Here is a 12,269-nt window from a genome sequence, read left to right as displayed (position 1 = left end):
CTGACTTTAAACCTTACCCTAACCTTAACCTCACTGCTGACCTCATACCTAACCATAACCTTAAATTAAGACCAAAAAGCTATTTTCTGTTTCTGTCATTCATTTTAGCCAATGATTTTGTGGCTGTGGTAACTAGTGACAACTGGGTGGGAGGGAGGCGTAAATGTTTCCAGCATGCTGATTCGTGCTGCGCGGGTGACAGGCGCAGTTCCTCTTCTTGTTTGATAGCGTTCCGCACTAAACACACGGACACTTTTGATGAATTTAACTGTACGCTGTGCAGCTTTTCACCATATACGAAGCCGTTGTAAAGAGTTAAAGGTAAAAATACGTTTTCTGCTGAGAGATATCGAAGAAATGTGATTGTTGTCCAAGTGCGGGAGATAGGCTGCACAAATCATTGATTATTTTGCTAGCTACTGTTAGCATAGCTCTACCTAGCAAATGAGCTAAAAATAGTGTCAAATTAGGAATACTTTGTCCTTACTATTTAACGTTAGTGTGATTAACTAAACAAGGGTCGTTGGCGAAACCATTAGTTAACATTATGCACAGCACTGCCGCTATCTAACTAGCCAAGCGGTAGCTTGTTTGGTTGCTAGTTAGCAAGCTAGCTTGTTGATTATGGGATATGGTGTTGCGTCATGCGGGTTTGTCAAGTTTGTGTTTACATTAGAAAAATACGCTTCAGTAATGGACTAACGTTAACATTGTCAATCATTATTTTTTTTTAAATCAGTCTATTTATACTTTTGTGCATGCCTGTTAAAGAGCCTAATGAAATATTTTGAATAATTAGATATTTATTCAGCTGTAGTAAAATAACAAGTGCTGTTGACTCCTGTCTAGTGGTCATGCTCTTTAGCTGCTCCAGTTAAAATAATGCAGTTATCACTAATCGTTATCAACTGATTCTGACAAAATGTTCAGAACGCTTCAGGACAGGTGTGACAAAGAAGAAATGTAGGCAACACAGCAAGTGACACTTACAGCTTGTCATGTTTTTTATTTATTTTTATTTATTTCACCTTTATTTAACCAGGTAGGCTAGTTGAGAACAAGTTCTCATTTACAATGCGACCTGGCCAAGATAAAGCATAGCAGTGTGAACAGACAACAACACAGAGTTACACATGGCGTAAACAATAAACAAGTCAATAACACAGTAGAAAAAAAATAGTCTATATACATTGTGTGCAAAAGGCACGAGGAGGTAGGCAATAAATAGGCCGTAGGAGTGAATAATTACAATTTAACAGATTAACACTGGAGTGATAAATGATCAGATGGTCATGTGCAGGTAGAGATACGGGTGTGCAAAAGAGCAGAAAAGTAAATAAATAAAAACAGTATGGGGACGAGGTAGGTAAATTGGTTGGGCTATTTACCGATGGACTATGTACAGCTGCAGCGATCGGTTAGCTGCTCAGATAGCAGATGTTTAAAGTTGGTGAGGGAGATAAGTCTCCAACTTCAATTATTTTTGCAATTCGTTCCAGTCATAGGCAGCAGAGAACTGGAAGGAAAGGCGGCCAAATGTGGTGTTGGCTTTAGGGATGATCAGTGAGATACACCTGCTGGAGCGCGTGCTACGGGTGGGTGTTGCCATTGTGACCAGTGAACTGAGATAAGGCGGAGCTTTACGTAGCATGGACTTGTAGATGACCTGGAGCCAGTGGGTCTGGCGACGAATATGTAGCGAGGGCTAGCCGACTAGAGCATACAGGTCGCAATGGTGGGTGGTATAAGGTGCTTTAGTAACAAAACGAATGGCACTGTGATAAACTGCATCCAGTTTGCTGAGTAGAGTATTGGAAGCTATTTTGTAGATGACATCGCCGAAGTCGAGGATCAGTAGGATAGTCAGTTTTACTAGGGTAAGTTTGGTGGCGTGAGTGAAGGAGGCTTTGTTGCGAAATAGAAAGCTGACTCTAGATTTGATTTTAGATTGGAGATGTTTGATATGAGTCTGGAAGGAGAGTTTACAGTCTAGCCAGACACCTAGGTACTTATAGATGTCCACATATTCTAGGTCGGAACCATCCAGGGTGGTGATGCTAGTCGGGCGTGCGGGTGCAGGCAGCGAACGGTTGAAAAGCATGCATTTGGTTTTACTAGCGTTTAAGAGCAGTTGGAGGCCACGGAAGGAGTGTTGTATGGCATTGAAGCTCGTTTGGAGGTTAGATAGCAGTGTCCAGGGAAGGACCATCATGTTAGACCAATGATGACCGAGGCATTAAAACTGCACTATAAAGTTCCACATAACCTATCTTAAGATGTGGCTAGGCCTACATATGGAATAGAGAAGAACATTTGATTTAATTAAGTAGGCAATTTCACATGCATTTTCTGTTATATGGAGTCGAGAGAGACACAGAAAGACAGAGAGAGAGCGAAAATCCTGCATCAACAAACACAGAAATATCAATCCAGCCACCATCCATTCCTGTGACATCTATTGGAACTCAGCCGCTCTGCAGCTGGCAGAACACACCAGGCCTTAAGCTGGCTGACGTTTCCAAGGCCTAGTCCAACTCTTCTATTGAATTTACAGCACCTATCTAGGAGCTCTTGTTGACTTGACATTCAATCTAATAGCTATCTTATCATTCTTCCCCAATTGTTAGCCTATTTGCTATCCAGAAGACTCTGCTCTAGGGTAACCTGTGTTGTTGGCCAGAGGATCTCTCTCCCCGCGAGGAGTCGTCTGCTGCTGTTGCTGGGTTGGTGATCATGTCAGCCTCCGCTCTCATCCACCTGGCCCGGTCGGGGGGGACTCAGGCCATGCGACAGAGGGGTTTCCTCCAGACAGCCCTAGTTAGTGTCCTACCCCTGCAGGATGACCTCCCCCTCCAACGGCCTCTCCACCTGGGCCTGCTGCGGGCCAGCAACACACGCTTCGACCCGGACAGCAGCGGCAAGCCCACCACCTGGGACTCGTTCGGCATCTGGGACAACCGCATAGATGAGCCCATCAACCTGTCGCCCTCCATCAAGTACGGCAAGCCCATCCCCAAGGTCAGCCTGTCCAAGGTGGGCTGCGCCTCGCTCATCGGCCACCGGCGGGAGAATGAGGACCGCTTCCAGGTTTCCCAGATGACAGACAATATCCTCTACTTTGCCGTGTTTGACGGCCACGGAGGGCCTGAGGCGGCAGACTTCTGCGACAAGTACATGGAGAAGTACATTAAGTAAGTCATCTGGCTGGGTTGTATTATCTGTGTTTAGTCAGGGCATTGGCCTGCAGGATCAGTTTATGGCCTAATGTGTATTGAATGGACTGGAGAAAAAAATGCACTTCAATTTAGTTTTTATCCTTTTTATACTTGCAAAATCTCTTAAGAGGTCAGGCTGAGACCATTGAGATGGCAGGAAATGAATCTGATTGATTGAATGTGTTTTGGTGTTATTTCAGGGATCTTGTAGCAGAGGAGGACAATCTGGAAGTTGTTCTTACTAAAGCATTCCTTGAACTGGACAAAGCCTTGGCAAGACACCTCCACTTCTTCCCTCATGGTAGGTTCCGTCTGTGATGTTACACGTCAGGGAATGTAGATAGACTGTCTCTGTACTGACAATGTATATAGACTGTCTCTGTACTGACAATGTATATAGACCGCACTGAGTTTTCGTTTTTATGTTAAACTTAACCTAGTTTTGAAGCTAAAGTCTTTAGATTAGCTTGTGTTGAAATATTAACGAATAGCCTAACTTATCAATGTGACTGCTCTGCCAAGAGCTATGATGACTTAACCGATCCTAAATGGAGCTAACGTGTATTTTCAGTCGCTGCCTCCAGTGCTGTGAAAGCTAAACATTAATACCCAGGGTCACCATTCTCAGACTGCAAAGCACAGGTTAGGACATGTATGTGGCAGACAAGCATTCTAAACAAACCCCTCCACTGGATGCCCTGCAGATAAGAATCAGGGTTGTCCTCTTGTAGTGCATGCACCCTTCCAAGCTACTGGATCAAGTTTACCTTCAGTTCCTTTGGCAGCCATTTTCTTTTGTGAAGGTCGCCTGGAGACCCAGATGTTAGCAATCATAGAATGTTGACCGTTTTCTCTGAGAAAGGCCTAGTTTAATTGCCAAGATGGTGACAGTCAATCAGTTTAGCTTGAGTGTGTGGCCAAAATGTCGGCCACAGACGGCGTGAAATGTCCCAATATGCCCTGTGTGTGTGTGTGCATGTTATTTACGACAGCAGCGGAGCCAGCTAAGAGCTGGAGGCACCAGGCACCTTTTTGGAAGGAGAAGGGGGGCTAGATAATGGAGAGTCCAGCGGGTCCTATCCTGGACTACTGGAAGGTTCCTCATCTTTCTCTCTCCTCTCTCCTTTTCTATTTCTCTCACACAAGTTGATTTGAACAGCTGTATAAGGGTCATTGTAAAGCCAGAAACTGTAGGATGTTGCCATGCAAATGGTTGCTAAGGACACCCAAGAGGGAACAAAACACAAATCACCATGTGTACAAAACATGACACATAGAAACTTAGTCGTGAAATTTGAGGTGTTATACACTTAATTAATGAAAGAGGCATTAGCTAGAGCTCTCACCTATAGATTTGATCACCATGATGATAGTCCTGATAAGCGCTATCTGTCACTGCTGCTTCCTGTATTCTGCCATGGGCCAGTACACTGTATATAGGACTGTATATTAGGTCACTCATTGTAACTCTGACATTTTTGTATGACACCACTGGTCAGAGATCCAAAGTTCCACTGACTGTATTGTAGTTGCTCTCATTCTGTTTCTGTAACCCTAAAACAGTGTGACATGCATGTCTGTCTGACTCTGTCTCTCTTCAGCCATCCCTTTTGTTAGACTAGTAACCTCCCCCTCCATTCTGTTCTCATGTTGTGGAGTATGACTCGTGAGTGTGTGTCACGTGCCACCTATGCTGTGAATGTGTGAGAATACATTTTGAGCATGTATCTGAATAATTCATTGTGTGTTTTGAGAAACAAGTTGACCATAATCAGCTCTGTGTGTTTCTTGTTAGCTGTGTGTGTCTGGCCTTACAGTTGTGTAGAGTGTGTGTGTGTGTGTGGTCTTCAGATGTGTTTACCCCCCTGACTTGTTTCCCTCTACTTCCTGGTGTTTTAGTGGTGAGCGCTGGCTCCACGGCCACGGTGGCCCTGCTGAGGGACGGTATAGAGCTGGTGGTGGGCAGCGTGGGGGACAGCCGCGCCATGCTCTGCCGCAAGGCCAAGGCCCTCAAACTCACCTCGGACCACACCCCCGAGAGGAAAGACGAGAAGGAGAGGTACGGCAGATATCCAGGCTTGAGAAAGACGGAATCTGATATTCATTTGTTGGTAGCTGTAAGGTTGGGAGAGGAGGAGGCATGTTTTATCCATCACATTAGACACTAATAGAAATGTGTTAACTACTATGGATTAAGATTTTACTGTAAGTTTTAACAATTCTATGTAAGTCATTTAAGAGCCCTCTCCCGTGCTTTAAAACCACTTGTCTGTCTGTCTCTACCTCCAGAATAAAGAAGAGCGGTGGCTGGGTGACCTGGAACAGTCTGGGGCAGCCCCATGTCAACGGCAGGTTAGCCATGACACGCGCCATCGGGGACTTTGACCTCAAGAGCACCGGGGTGATCGCCGAGCCAGAGACCAAGAGAATATCAGTGAGTGTCTGCTGTCACCACCTCAGAGAAATGATCTACTGTGCATTATCAGAGTGTATACATCTCAAATTACACTCTATTCCCTATGAAGTGCACTACTTTTGACCTGGACCTAGAGCTGGGAAGAAAAACGGACAATTATCGATACCGACCATTTCTGACATGTTACTGATATTGATAATAACGATAAGTAGCCGTTACTAGAGGAATATGACGTTTGAAATAAAATAACTCTGCTAATATGGGCTATTGCTAACGGGACAGTGATGGCCACAACATTGAAAGTGGTAGTTTTAAGGGTAATGTAAAAAAAAAAGTAACTGGTGCACATTGTTATAAACTTATCATTCAATTTATTGTTATTGTGAAAATTCGGTGCATTCATATGGATTTTTGTCCATATCGCCCAGCTCTACCAGAACCTAATTTAGTGCATTCATTTTGACCAGATCCACACAGGGCTGGACAAAAGTAGTCCACTGTATGAGGAATAGGTTGGAATTAGCCAGTGTCTGTCACTCAGTTTGGGTCATTTTTGCCCCTGAGGTGTTTGGGTCATTTTTGCCCCTGAGGTGTTTAGGTCATTTTTGCCCCTGAGGTGTTTGGGTCATTTTTGCCCCTGAGGTGTTTGGGTCATTTTTGCCCCTGAGGTGTTTGGGTCATTTTTGCCCCTGAGGTGTTTGGGTCATTTTTGCCCCTGAGGTGTTTGGGTCATTTTTGCCCCTGAGGTGTTTGGGTCATTTTTGCCCCTGAGGTGTTTGGGTCATTTTTGCCCCTGAGGTGTTTGGGTCATTTTTGCCCCTGAGGTGTTTGGGTCATTTTTGCCCCTGAGGTGTTTGGGTCATTTTTGCCCCTGAGGTGTTTGGGTCATTTTTGCCCCTGAGGTGTTTGGGTCATTTTTGCCCCTGAGGTGTTTGGGTCATTTTTGCCCCTGAGGTGTTTGGGTCATTTTTGCCCCTGAGGTGTTTGGGTCATTTTTGCCCCTGAGGTGTTTGGGTCATTTTTGCCCCTGAGGTGTTTGGGTCATTTTTGCCCCTGAGGTGTTTGGGTCATTTTTGCCCCTGAGGTGTTTGGGTCATTTTTGCCCCCGAGGTGTTTGGGTCATTTTTGCCCCCGAGGTGTTTGGGTCATTTTTGCCCCCGAGGTGTTTGGGTCATTTTTGCCCCCGAGGTGTTTGGGTCATTTTTGCCCCCGAGGTGTTTGGGTCATTTTTGCCACCGAGGTGTTTGGGTCATCTTGTCAGGGTTGATCACGTCTTTAGCCTGCAGGTGCTCAGAACAGTGACATATTAAGCTCCGAAGGGCAAATGTGTTTCCTCTTTATCACTGGAGACTGTCTGGCTTAGTCTCTGGCTTGTGTCATGGTCTGTTTGTAGACGTCTGGCAATAAGGTATTAACTTAATTTGTTTCTAGCTGCATCACGTCCACGACTCGTTCCTGGCGCTGACCACAGATGGCATAAACTTTATCATGAACAGCCAGGAGATCTGTGATGTCATCAACCAGTGCCACGACCCCAAAGAGGCCGCCCAGAGGATCTCAGAGCAGGTAGAGTGGTCACTTTGAGCCACCACAGCCCCTAGGGCAGCTTTTCCCAAACTCAGTCCTCCGGACCCCAAGGGGTGCACGTTTTGTTTTTTTCCCACAGCTAATTGAAATTATCAAAACTTGATGATTAGTTGGTTATTTGAATCAGCTGTGTAGTGCTAGGGCAGAAACCAAAACGTGCACCCCTTTGCTGTCCCAAGGACTGAGTTTAGGAAACACTGACTTAGGGTGCAGGGGTAACATCTATCCCAAAGAGCAGCAGTGATTTTTGAAATTGTTGAAGAAGAGATATGTAATGTAAATTTAGCAAATGAATGAGTTTAAAGGAACTCTATGGCACTGTATAATAATCTCAATGGATTGTGAAATAAATATGTCCCCTGGTTATGTAAAGAAGCAGTTAAACATTGAGACAAATGTTCATTATTGGTGGCGGTGTCTCTTGTCTCCTAGGCGCTTCAGTATGGCTCAGAGGACAACAGCACCATTATCGTGGTTCCCTTCGGAGCCTGGGGGAAACAGAAGAACTCAGAGACCAGCTACTCCTTCAGCCGCAGCTTTGTGTCCAGCGGCCGCTGGGCTTAAACAGGTGGACCCGGGTAGTCATTAGTACGAAGTTACCCCTAGACACTAATCTAGTGTCAGTTTATGTTTTCCACCCCTACTGGTGAAGGTTAGGGCTGGGGGGGGGCGTAATCTGATCTGAGCTCTGTGGTTATGGATAACTTTGATCGAAGCAGACTTAAAGGGAAAGGGGAGGGAGATTCCTGTGGACCTTATCGATGTGCAATAGTCTCCACACAGGGCCGGCCAGTTCAAGACATGCAGGGGAAAAGCACAGCTAACCAAGAACCGATGCCTTAGGAACAATGACATGCCATTTTACAGATAATAATCCCGTAGTTTTGAGCCTGTTCTACAGAAAGGCTTTTGACTCATTATGTGCACTTCACAAGGAACACGTCCTTTTCACTTCCTCCAAAATCGCTGCCTATTCCCTATGTAGTGCACTACTTTTGACCGCCAAACGTAGTGCCCTACATAGGGAATTGGGTGCCATTTTGGACGCAAACAAGGTTGCAGTAGAAAGCCAACGACTTGGTGGGAGCTTGAAGCCTAAGAACTTACCTTATTCTTCATTGTGTGTAAGTGAGTTTGCATTGTGCCAAGTAAGGCAAACCAGACGTTAATTAGCTTTGTCTGTGAAAACTTGGGGGAAAGTGCTTCTTACTTGCATGTCATGGAGAATGTTTTTGGTAGGAAGTTATTCTGAGAAATCAACAACGCACTTTTTTTTATTTCCTGGTGATGTTGAACTAATTTGTTTCAATGCGTCTAGTTCATCCGCTGTACTTGTTAGTGGATATCACTGTGCTGTGGTGCTGCTTTGTTTAGTTCTGAACAACAGTTTTAGTCTGTCGTCTCTTCGCGTGAAGCACTTGTCAGTATTGAGTTCAGGACAAACTTCTCAGAATGGGGATTTTGGGTACAGTAAGGCACTGCTTATAGTACAGGGTTATGATTGACCAATATGTACAAATTCATATCCGTCTAATAGGAAAACACTCACACGCACTGCAGTCAAGACGTGTTAAAGGACCACTATTTGAATCTCTGCGTTTCTATAATTTCAGCATGGTAGAAGGAAAAGCTGTGTGTAGATACTGTAATACACAGAAAGAGAGCCAGCCAAATGATGGCAAAAGCCCAAAGTCTTGTAATTGATGGGCACATGCAGTATGGAATGTAATGTGTTAGTTCTCCCTGTTCTACAATCATATTGGGCCCTCGGGAGCCACAGAATGCATTGATGCCCCAGTTGCACAAGCCTTAAAGATGCAGTCCTAGATCTTAAAGCACTTAGAAATTTGTAACATATTGTATGATGACTTTGTTCACAATTGTGTACAATCTTCAGTGATCCGTTTTGGCTCGTGATCACTTCTTTCAAAACTACTGGGTGAAATTATGCAAAGGCTTTGGAGCATCACTTTGAGGTAAAGCTATAGAGAATATCTATTGAGCTGTGTTCTAATGGTACTTAGTAGTTTAGTGTAAACACAGTTCATGGTCGTTAGGCTCGAAAACGACTTCAACCCATAGCATTCCAAAAGAGTATCTTTATTGACAACAAACAGGTCGAACAACTTAACGCGGGAGAGCCTTTGTTTATTTTGGTGATAGGGACTTGGAACAACAGAAAAAAGTGTAAAATGGTGTATATCTGATAACCATACAGTCATTTAAGATGTTCTCAACTTGGGTACAGAAGTCATTTGTATTTTGTGAGTTTTGTACATAGTTATATTTATGTATATGTTTTGATTGCAGGAAAACCGTCAGTGTACTATTTTTAAGTGTTACAGTTGAAATATATTACATTTTTTAGAAAGAAATCTAAAATTGCTCACTTACTATTTTATAGTTTGTCCCTCTAGTTGTTGAAATGATTTGGCTAAAATATCACTTGTATTGCACTTGTAATCAAATATGCTTTTTCATAGGGAACCTTTATATGCAACAATGAACAAAGGAGACAGCTAACCAACAAATATGTGAAATGTGAATGTCTGTATTAAAATGCCGTCAGTGACTCAAATGCAAGAATTTGTAGAACAACTTGATGTAAAAATAGAGCACAAACAGGGATCCAAGCTAACCACAACTTGACTGTAATTCGCATGGATATCTCACTTATGGTGCTTCCAGGTTGTTATAAATAATGTAACGCTGCGTCGATGTGCATTAAAGCCACAGTTGTATTTTGTTGCTGTCTATCCAAGTCAGGAATACTTATGTCCATGTAACAGCTATACTGTTAAATATTACCGTTAATGTGATCATCTACAATCCATGAATGTACCTATCCACCATTAGCTTTTCCTCGTAGACAGTTTGTTTATGTTTGTCCGTTCTCTCACAATGTGAACATTTATTTATCCTCTGTTTGTAATGAGTATTAGTTTCCTCTGAGTTCTCATAACTAAAATCTTGAATACTAAGTATCTCACCAGCCTTCCTACATGTTTGTTGGTTTTATTAAGTCTGTATTTTACTTCAGATTGTTCATGTTGTATACTGTAGTGCAGGGATCATCAACTAGATTCATCTGGGGGCTGATTGTTAACGTGGGGGGTACAAATAATTACTATGAATTACAAATAATTCATAGTCTGCAAATTGACCGCAAGAATATGTTTGACTGAAACATGATTGCAAACCTTTCTTAAATTAAAATCACTTGGAGCTGTTTTCATGGTGTTTGTACAGTCTATGTTCAACAATGACAATAACCCTGCTGTAGTGTATGAAACCATATTCAGCTGAACCTGTGTGTGCCTATTCCTATCAACTCTTCTGTCTAGCTCTAGTACATGTTGTACTGTCAACACTGACTTAATGGACTGTCACTCCTATTCTCGCATGCCGTTGATGTCCATGTGGTCGACAGTTGAATATTTATCCAAATAAATAATGAAATAAAAAAATAAAAAATCTTAATTTGTGTACATTTTCCAACGTTATTGTCCAGTAGATGGCACTATTGTAGCAAGTGACATGAGCGTCGATTGGAACCATTGGAGATAGGAATCTCTTGACGAGAAACTATGGGCGGTAGGAGAAACGAGCAGGTTGAAATCTATAGTCAAGAGCAGCTGCTGTACCTGGAAAAAGGAATCGGACAACCTCAACCATCAGTTTCTTAGTTGTCTGAAATTGTATTACGTAATCTCATCCTACAAGTGTATCTTAATTTGATCACTTGTTGCTGAGAATTTTCCTACACCTTAGGAAATGCAGATGAACTTAGTGTGTATTTTCAGGGAATTTATGTAAATCACTAACACACTGTTATATTAACAGTATTGCACTTCATGTAGCCTACTTTTGGCTAGCTAATATCTACAGATATGTTTTTGCTCTGACCAATATAGTTCACATTAAGATCCTACATCCGTAGGTTATGGAAGTTCACATTCACCTGTGCCCTCATGCAGTCTTCAGATGTGTATCAAAGTTGATGTGGGTGGTAACGCTTCTAGCTATGGTGTACATTGGCGTGCGGGCTCGCCTCATGTATGCACGCATGCATCAGTCAGTCTCACGAATGCTCATGGAAATTCTGGTTTGTTTTGTCAGGGAGTGCCTCTTGCATATCCCTTGCACTTTGGACCAAAAATAGAATATCTCCACTAAACAACTGTTTTCTACACCTGCTGTATCCTTTTGTCAATTAAATAGATTGTATCACCCCTCTTGCTATTTGTTGTGTTACCTTGCATTATTATTATTATCATTATAACTTTATGTAAACTACTTTTTTCTTTTTTTCACCTTTATTTAACCAGGTAGGCCAGTTGAGAACAAGTTCTAATTTACAACTGCGACCTGGCCAAGATAGAGCAAAGCAGTGTGACACAAACAACACAGAGTTACACATGGGATAAACAAACATACAGTCAATAACACAATAGAAAAGTCTATACAGTGTGTGCAAATGTAGTAAGATTAGGGAGGTAATAGTGGTGAAATAATTACAATTTAGCAATTAAACACTGGAGTGATAGATGTGCAGAAGATGAATGTGCAAGTAGAGACACTGGGGTGCAAAGGAGCAACAACAACTAAAAATAACATGGGGATGAGATAGTTGGGTGGGCTATTTACAGATGGGTTATGTACAGGTATAGTGATCGGTAAGCTGCTCTGACAGCTGATGCTTAAAGTTAGTGAGGGAGATATGTCTCCAGCTTCAGTGATTTTTGCAATTAATTCCAGTCATTGGTAGCAGAGAACTTGAAGGAAAGGCGGCCAAAGTAGGAGTTGGCTTTGGGGGTGACCAGTGAAATATACCCCTGCTGGAGCACGTGGTATGGGTGGGTGCTGCTATGGTGACTGGTGAGCTGAGATAAGGCAAGGCTTTACCTAGCAAAGACATAGATGACCTGGAGCCAGTGGGTTTGGCAACGAATATGAAGCGAGGGCCAGCCAACGAGAGCATACAGGTCACAGTGGTGGGTAGTATATGGGGCTTTGGTGACAAAACGGATGGCACTGTGATAGACTACATC

At 43.1% G+C, this 12,269-nt stretch overlaps 1 protein-coding gene across 1 annotated transcript; it reads left to right on the top strand.

Moving 5' to 3' along the window:
* Nucleotides 1-167: 167 nt before the first annotated feature.
* On the top strand, nucleotides 168-10,698 carry LOC110497358 (protein phosphatase 1K, mitochondrial). Its single transcript, XM_036954210.1, has 7 exons — nucleotides 168-321; nucleotides 2,628-3,191; nucleotides 3,416-3,516; nucleotides 5,115-5,274; nucleotides 5,505-5,649; nucleotides 7,063-7,197; nucleotides 7,651-10,698. The coding sequence occupies exons 2-7, from the start codon at nucleotides 2,734-2,736 to the stop codon at nucleotides 7,780-7,782; spliced, it is 1,131 nt and encodes a 376-aa protein (XP_036810105.1). The 5' UTR covers nucleotides 168-321; nucleotides 2,628-2,733; the 3' UTR covers nucleotides 7,783-10,698.
* Nucleotides 10,699-12,269: the final 1,571 nt, after the last annotated feature.

The sequence above is a fragment of the Oncorhynchus mykiss genome, chromosome 19, assembly GCF_013265735.2.
Source record: "Oncorhynchus mykiss isolate Arlee chromosome 19, USDA_OmykA_1.1, whole genome shotgun sequence".
NCBI lineage: Eukaryota > Metazoa > Chordata > Actinopteri > Salmoniformes > Salmonidae > Oncorhynchus > Oncorhynchus mykiss.
Note: the sequence above shows the minus strand (reverse complement) of the source record. Positions and strands in the feature narration are given on the sequence as shown.

Excerpts from the sequence above, each read along its gene's own strand:
- LOC110497358 (XM_036954210.1), top strand. The coding sequence starts at position 2,734 with ATGTCAGCCTCCGCTCTCATCCACCTGGCCCGGTCGGGGGGGACTCAG. Across the intron at positions 3,192-3,415 it reads TACATGGAGAAGTACATTAA|GGATCTTGTAGCAGAGGAGG; the intron begins GTAAGTCATCTG and ends GTGTTATTTCAG. Across the intron at positions 5,650-7,062 it reads CAGAGACCAAGAGAATATCA|CTGCATCACGTCCACGACTC; the intron begins GTGAGTGTCTGC and ends ATTTGTTTCTAG.